The sequence below is a fragment of the Schistocerca gregaria genome, chromosome 11 (genome assembly GCF_023897955.1).
Source record: "Schistocerca gregaria isolate iqSchGreg1 chromosome 11, iqSchGreg1.2, whole genome shotgun sequence".
NCBI classification, from domain to species: Eukaryota; Metazoa; Arthropoda; class Insecta; order Orthoptera; family Acrididae; genus Schistocerca; species Schistocerca gregaria.
Window position 1 is genome coordinate 143,787,331 of NC_064930.1, and position 8,338 is coordinate 143,795,668.

Sequence of the window (8,338 nt, forward strand, 5' to 3'; positions counted from 1 at the left end):
TAATACATTTGTCCCACCGGTGCTTCCAAAGTTCGAATTTCCCCCCCCCCCCCCCTTGACTACTTCAGTGTTACCAAATTGGTGTCCTTTTGTGCCCATTTTCGTGTGTGGAAATAAGAAAAAGTCACACAGAGCCAGGTCAGGTGACTAAGGTGCACGGGGCAGTGGAACCGTGCCATTTTTAGCCATAAACCGTCTAACAGAGGCGCGCGCTTTGTGTGTGTGTGTGTGTGTGTGTGTGTGTGTGTGTGTGTGTGTGTGTGTGTGTGTAGGGGCATTGTTGTGGTGGAAGAAGCAGTCTTTCCATTTCCGAATCTTCCATTAAAATTCGTTGAACTAAACTCCAAGACAACCACTAATCTCTGACAGTTGATCAGTTATGTCGACAGTCTGTGAGCACGAGCCCTTGAAGTTTTTCAATATTTTCGTCGATTTGGGCAGTTGACGGATGTACAGAACGAGGTTTGTCACCAATCGACATGTTTCCATTTTTAAATCGAGCAAACCAGTCGTACACTTGAATTTTTCCCAATAGCGTCATCTCGGTAAGCTGTTTTCCATATTAAACCAGTCTCAGCAGCATTTTTACCTAGTAGAGAATAAAATTTCACAGCTACAGGTTGTTCACCTACACTTGCTACCATAAAAAATGAAACAAGGACAACATGACGCTAGCAAAAAGAATTACTGTGGGTGAACAGAATGAGCCGGTTTGACAACACAGCGACACTGAACTGGCAGTGAGCTGTGTGATACACGCCTAATGGCAGAAATGCGTGCTACATGAGCTCTGCACATGGCAATTTCTTTTTACTAAATTTGTTTTGCCTTCCATTTTTTGCCAACCACTAATTTAACAATGAAAACAATCAGTTATTCACAAAATTATTCAATTGGATAGGTAAAAAGTCTACTCACCAAGTGGCAGCAGAACATGCATGTTATAGATGGATGTATTTGGCAAGCTTTTGGAGCCAGCGGCTCTTCTTCATGCAGAAGGGTTGTAGGGGAAGGAATGTAGGAAAAGGACTGCAGAGGTCTAGAAAAAGGGTAGATATTGGGAAAGTCACCCAGAACTGCGTTGAGGGGAGAGTTACCGTACAGGGTGAGAAGGGAACACTGATTGTTGGGCACTGCCTACTTTATGTAGTATGTACCAGGTATGCTTTAACTGTCTTTTTAAATGTGTTGGTTTTCATCACCTCTTTTGTGTAAGAAAATTTATTGTACTGTCTGATTCCATAGTAAAAAAACATTGTTTAATACTTTTTCTTGTATGCATTAATTACACCTGGTTTTTCTTCCACGATAGCAAATACGGTTGTTAGAGTAATAGATTGATAGAAGTACACAGACGGTGCAGTCGGAATCCCCGAGTCTTTGAGCAATTTTGTTAAACTGCCCTGATTATTTTTTCAGCCCCTTTCTGTAGTTTTAATATTGTGGCCAAATATTTTGCACCCACTCTCTGCAGAATGGTACTGCAGCTGAGAACTGTGCTTATATAATATATGAGAGAATCTGGCGTTTAAGTGACAGCTGCCGGCTTCTCGTTCGAGAGCAGGAAACGAAACAAAAATATTTCCGTTTCAGAAGATGACGACATGGACCACATCGACTACAACGAGGGTGCCCAGCAGCGACAGGGCGCGAGGGGCGGCGCGGGGCGAGCGGGGGCGCAGCCCGCGGGGGCGGCCGGCGGCGGCGTGCGCGAGCCGCCGCTGCCCGTGGGACCCCGCGACTCCGTAATGGTCAACCCGAAGAAGTAGGCGACTGCGACTGTGGAGGTGACGGAGGACGTCTTCGTGTTTCTGACTGCTAGCCTCGAGAGTGTGAAATGAGTTTCTGAATATTTTTATAGAACTGTTCCGTGTGTTAAGCTGGTTGTGTGTAACTGGTCTGTGTAACGAGAACCGTGAAATCGATTCTGTGTAAAATCAGTTCTTCTATTTTCCGAGAAAGAGTTTTGTCACAGTGCAGATTGTGCCGGGAGAGGTTCGGTACGGCTAGCCGACCCTCCCGCAGGTGACGGTGGGAACGGTGGCAGATGGACTCCACGCTGCTCCCTAGTTAGCCTCTGACGGGTTGTGAGGTGTCTCACAAGTCGCGCTTTTGTACTCGAGTGGTTTCTTTCGCTTTGTTATAAAATTTTCTCGGTGTCTGAGCTGGGTCACGCTCGAACCGAGACCGGATCTTTCCTTGTGTATTCGGCATCCTCACCACCTGAGAAACACGGTGAAGGACGTGTTCGAAGGCTCGAGTCGGATTCGAAGGCTCGAGCCGGAAGTGGTGCGGCTGTAACACTGAGGAGCCTTCGTGGAGGATACTGTCACTGTCAGCATCGGAGCTGAATCGTTTCATCTGTGTTGGCGAGCGACGCTGGAAAGAAGTGCCAATATAGAAGTAATTATCTGTGGGTGTTCCTGTCCATTCTGCAGCTGGTATTTCAGTGATCTCACATATCAAGTGAATTTCTTGTTAATCCAGCACGGAAGACCCTAATTTTTAACAGAATCCTCCATCTGTACGTGTTTCATTCTCTTAAGAAAACAACAAAAGGGGCAGCGACAGATGACACTATTTTTCATTTTATACTTTTTTTTGACACATCTACAATTTTTGTGTCTTATAGCTTATAAGTTTGTGTCAAACATTTCACAATTCTGAGCAAATTAAAGGATTTGAGCACGGAAACTAGCCCTTATTGAGTCTTTGAGTTGTGCAAATGGGAGTAAGCAAGCCATTAATATTGGTGTGTGTCCTGGGCAGATGTTTTTATTACGTACCTTCTTCCCTGGGTTACTTACATTTCTACTCTAAACTGTTTTCTTGTTACAGGGATAACGTTTCGGCTAACTTTTTGAGACTTCGAGCTCTTGTGTACCGGTCAGACAAACATATTTGAGTTGCACCTGTGCACAGAATCTTACCTCTGTGCCACTGACATTAACAAAAATAGGTTCCGACTTCTGTTACCGTCTTCTGAAGAGGGACCATCGTAATGGGTTTTGCACTCTAGTGGGATCTTCAAGGTCTCGGTTCTTTACTCAGGCGAGTGGCTACGATGACAATCAGTTCTTCTGACTGTATGTGCTGCTAAGCAATATTACCTCAAATCCTGTTCACCCATAACTCTCCTGTGTTTTGTGCAACTTGGAATATTTCTTGTCGCTCTCTCGTGTGTCTTCCTAAAGAACCCTCAGAATTGTACAGAATTCCATTGCAAATACTGCTTTTGCTACTTATTTCACTTATTGTTGCTCCAGCTTATCACTATAACTTATCTGATCGAAGCTGTAGGTACTTAGAGTAAAGGTACTCTTTACTGGCAGGCTTTCCAATGGGTGAAAGTAATTGTAGGTGGTGCTCTCGATTGATCACGAACTACTTTATCACTTACTGAATGAGGGGTTCAAAAAATTTGACGACTTTGTGGGAAAATCATAAACAATGGGAACATTATGCACTGGTCCTCTTAGATTTTTTCCATACTTACTAGAATTGAAGCTGAGTGTTTGAACATCAATTTCATAAAGCAGTATGATGCAACTCTCAAAACAATTGAAAAAAATTAACTTTGGAGAGTATAAGATTTTGAGCCCAGTCTAGTATAAAATGCACTGTCTACTTACACTAATGTGACCACCTGTAAAGTCGACTGCGACACTTGCAGGAAAAAAAGTCAGTCAGGTTCTGGAAGGTACTGCAGGGATGTGCAGGCATGCCGTGTCCAGCTGTTGGCGTGAACAGCCCGAGTGAGGTACTCCCACAAGTTGTCAGTTGGGAGTTTGGTGGCCACGGGAGTGCGGTAAACTCGTCTCGTTGCCCTTTTTCAATCAGGTAGGTCCACTGCGAGCTGTGTGACGCGCCGCATTGTCCTGCCGGTCGATGCCGTCGTGCTGAGGAAACCCAAAGTGCTCGTAACGGTGACAAGGTTAGGTGGGCACTTGTGTCAAACCGTTGTGCCACGAAAACATTCTCCAGACACTAATACTGCATCCTCTGGCCCGACCCTCCAGACGATTGTCGCTCGGTATTTGCGTTCGGACATTTCACTCTGTATATGCTTACGGCCATATGTCTGTTGGAGCGTAAAAAGTGATTCATCTGAAAAGACTACCTGTCGCCACGCATTGGGCATCCAGTGCTAACGGGGAACGGTCACCGAGGAGATACTGTCGGTAGCCCTTCAGTTCATCTGGGCAGTCAGTTCCTCGACATATATTCAAAAAGATTTCGGGCTTGCAGCCGGTCATCGTTAGCTCCCAACCTGGATATTTCGACAGGACAACTGCCAGCCATCCTCAGGTGAGCAATCGAAGACTGACGAAGACGGCCTCCGTTCCATAATATATAGCGTGCAGCGTGCATGCGTCAAAATCGTATGGACAGACAAATACACCGTCCGCCAGCAGTGTCCTCGCTGGTGGAACTGCAGAACTTGGCTGTCTTCGGCTATCTCAATTGCCGCAGCCATCGGATTACTCTGACGTCTTCATCTCGAGCAGATCTTAGAGATGACGGGGTTCCACGCATTATCTAGCTGGTAGCCATTGTCACAGTTGATAAGATTGTCTGTCATGCGAATTTCCACTGATTCTTTTATAACAGAGTCCCAAAAGGATGTTGCTGTGGCCAAAATTGTTGTCTTGTCATACTCCATTTGTCACTGTCTTCAATGGCTCACCTGAGGATTGCTGGCAGTTGTCCAGTCAAAATATCGTGGACGGAAGCTAATGACGACCGGCTGCAAGCCCGAAATCTTTTTGAATATTCAGTTTGCCGGGAAAATTTTAAATTTCACAATTTCTCGACAGTTGTATGTCCGTTCACTTGTACACATTTCTGCAACTTTGTAACGCCCCCATCATCTGTGGCCCACGGCGGACCACACCTTCTTTGGTGCCGGTTGCGGTCAGCACGAGTTTTGCTTCACTCGGTATACTTTAACCGCAACGGTATGCGAACAGTTCACGTACTTAGCCATTTTGGAAATGCTCCCACCCTCGGCCTGAAAGCCAATAGTCGTGTTCTTTTGGATGGCAGAGATACGTTGCTCTGTTTCTGCGTGACGACAATGACTGTACTATTTTCCTGTGCTGCCGCCTGCTGTCTCCGACTGGTTATTGCACGTTAATATCGAGCGTAGGCTGTAGTCGCATTAGTGTGACTGGACCGTGAATTTCTAGCTAATTAATGTAGCTTCTGGTAATTTGTATATCTCCTGATTGTGAAGGGGCCGGTTTGAATCTGATTAGTACCACTGCTTTTTATTTTGTAAATTCACTGTTTATTGACAGTTGGAAATATTAAGAAATAAAGAATCATACTTTTTAATAAATGAACAAATTTGATGTTAATTTCTGATCGTATGAAATGACAAATATTCACGACAGTTGTATTTTATTTCCTATTTGATGTTTCACTGATTCAGTATTTCTCAATTAATATTTCAAATTGTTAATAAATATAGTATTTAAAAAAAGGAAAAAGGCAATGGTACTAATCAGATTCAAACTAGCAGCTTCACAATTAGAAGACATACATGCTATCAGAGACTACGTTAATTGGCCAGAAATACTGGTAACAGAAAAATAAATTGAAGTTTGGTAGACAGATTTGAAATACTCATTTAACCGTAGGGCATTTCACATACGTCTATGAATCTCTAATTTATTTTCCTATGGTCAGTAATTAATAATGAAAGTACATTACTTTTGTTAGCAAATTATGACTGACTATTTGTTACTTAACATTTCCATTCGATGATAAATCTTGTTTTTCTTCATCTTTTTCTCGCGTCTGTCTCAGGCGGCAGAGGATCGACCCGGCTATTAAAGGATTTGGCATGGTCGCTATCACGGGTGGCCAGATGACATTCTTGTCACTACCCCGTTACCCCCTTGATGTAATATGTGTTCCTCATCTGTCTGTGTGTAGTTATTCGTGTGAAAGTGAGCAAAAGTCTTCTAAATGTTTGCAAATTGCGTAGCTGAGGAGCTACGCGGATACTGGGCCAGTATCCTACGGGGGTTGCAAACGGCCTAAAAACCAGATTTGGCCAGCCGGACTCGCCGACCCTCACCCGTCAGTCCGGCCGGTGGACTCCTTCCTGGGCTGAAACACCTCCCCGTACCAGATGAGGTGCTCTAACGTGCACAGCTATCTTAGAGGGTTGCGTTTGATAATAAATGTGGAGTTCAAATAAAAGAAAACGTACAGTGCTGTTAATCAGATTTAAACTATTGACTTCGCGATTAGAAGACTTCCATGCTACACACTCGGGTACTGGAGAATAAACCTTCCTTCGAACATGGCATCCTCTCCAGAGGGATTAGGTGAATTGTGTCACACTGATTGCATTTCTTATTCACTTGTTTTGTCATAAGATCTCGCTACTTAAACATATTATAAATGGTATCTAGCTTTACAGAAAGACATTTATGACATAAAAGCACAATAATAGAAATATTGTTCTGTTCTCTCATTATTACTGTTGGGCTTCATAGTAAATGAAGAATTCTGTTGCAATTGGAGGAAAATGTTATGCCCTGCCTTAATGGAGTGGCTTTTGACTGAAGATCCATCTGAATTCCTGAGGTGTCTAGACTTCTTTGAACCAAATGAGGTGAAACTAATGCGTCAGGTAGTTGTTATGGGAATGCTTTCCTTCTATACAGTTTTCATCTTTGCCAAAATACATTACTCGGGCATTGATTCTACTCATATATACCATTGCAGAAAATATTACTATCTCCGACGGGGCACATGAAGTCCGACATTGTAATGGACGAGCATTCTCACTGCTTTGGCAGAGCTGTAGGTCGAGGGAACTTTATTACATTTTGTCTCTTTTTTTTTTTTTTTTTTTTTTCCTTTCCACTGAAGCAACGGTCATTTCCATCAGTTACTTTCACATTATCGTCACTGTCATTTTACTCTGTTCCCCAATATTCCTGGCAAACATCAGCTCCATCAGCAATATTTTCATCTCCAGAGCCATCTCGAATTTCATTATTATCCCCTTCAGACATCCTTCGGGTTTCTTCAACACATCTTCTGTGGAGTAGATTGTGTGTCTCGGTCCGACCTTTCACAATTGAGTATAGCCCACCTAAAATAATAAAATTGCTATAAAATACCACAATCGTATCCAGTGTATCAGTTTCGTACCTGATATTCGGACAGCCTAACAAACAATCGGCGGTCCAAAAAAGAAAATAAATGCATTTTGCCTTTTAAAGTAGCTCTGTACTTCTTACAAATGATGGTGACACCTAATTAAATGTGCTGTCAAAATGAAACCAGAATGGGTCCAGTGCATCAGATTCAGTAATCACCACATGTCTCAACAATGCAGTTGCTCTGATCCCGGATCAAATGACAGTGAAAAGGGTTCGCAGCAGTGAATCTGGTTGCGACACGATGTCACTGCTGTCTGTAATTGACAGAAAATTATGACAGCCACCAATTTGATCAGCTGTGTCCAACGGAATGTTTTTTTTTGGAGAATTGTGTCGTACTGCTTTAGGAAGTGTGGTGGCCAGTTAGTGACCGTCTGAGCCTGTAAGTACGAATAAAATTGAAAAGGGCTGGCACGTTAAAGCCACTGGTAAATTACAAAAGTCGTCAAAAGAGGCGTTCACTATACTGCTCACATAATCGAATAAAATACTGCATGTTCTTAAATGTGTGTTAGAATTTTTAGTGAGAAGCTGAAACGGCACTCTGTTAGAATTTCTTTCTGCAATAAGGGGATGGTTAGTTTTGTAAGCACCAGAGGGAACAATCAAATGAGGAGAAATCAAGAGGTGAATGGTGTCGCACCTCCTTTAAACGTCTTTGAAATCACTTGTATGTGAAAGTGAAACTCTCCAGAAAGTTGTGGCACCAGCTTCTGAGCCATAGCATTGTCATGCTGAAACAACAGGTGTTGTGTCTGGTCTTCAAGCATATTGTTGCACTGATAGCAGTAATACTGCTACAGTACTTTGTATTTATCGTTCGGGTATAAAGGGTGTACATAAAGTCCGGGAACACTTTCAATTCTTTATTGCACAAGAACATTGTACAGATGTCGTACATATTGCTTTTTGAAGAGAAATTGTGAATTTTTTTTTTTTTTACAAACATTCATTATGTGAACCACTAGTGGCCTTGCAGATGTCAATACAGTAATATAATTCTTGCCGTACCCGTCCCAGCACGGCATCGGTGACTGTAGCAGCCGCTTCCCCTATTCTCTCTCGGAGCTCTGCTACACCCCGTGGTAGAGGCGGTACCCACAGCAGGTCTTTAATGTGACCCCACAGGGAACAGTCACACAGAGAGAGATCTG

General features: G+C 43.2%; 1 protein-coding gene across 7 annotated transcripts in view; it reads left to right on the forward strand.

Moving 5' to 3' along the window:
• The window catches only part of LOC126295263 (Golgi integral membrane protein 4-like), a 128,735-nt gene extending 126,041 nt beyond the window's left edge, over positions 1-2,694 (forward strand). For 6 of the 7 annotated variants that reach the window (XM_049987675.1, XM_049987674.1, XM_049987678.1 and 3 more), the window contains one exon: positions 1,594-2,694. In XM_049987675.1, coding sequence (XP_049843632.1) covers positions 1,594-1,769 — 176 coding nt within the window. In that variant the 3' untranslated portion in view covers positions 1,770-2,694. The remainder of the gene's footprint in view (positions 1-1,593) is intronic. The other variant, XM_049987677.1, reaches the window with a different exon arrangement.
• Positions 2,695-8,338: the final 5,644 nt, after the last annotated feature.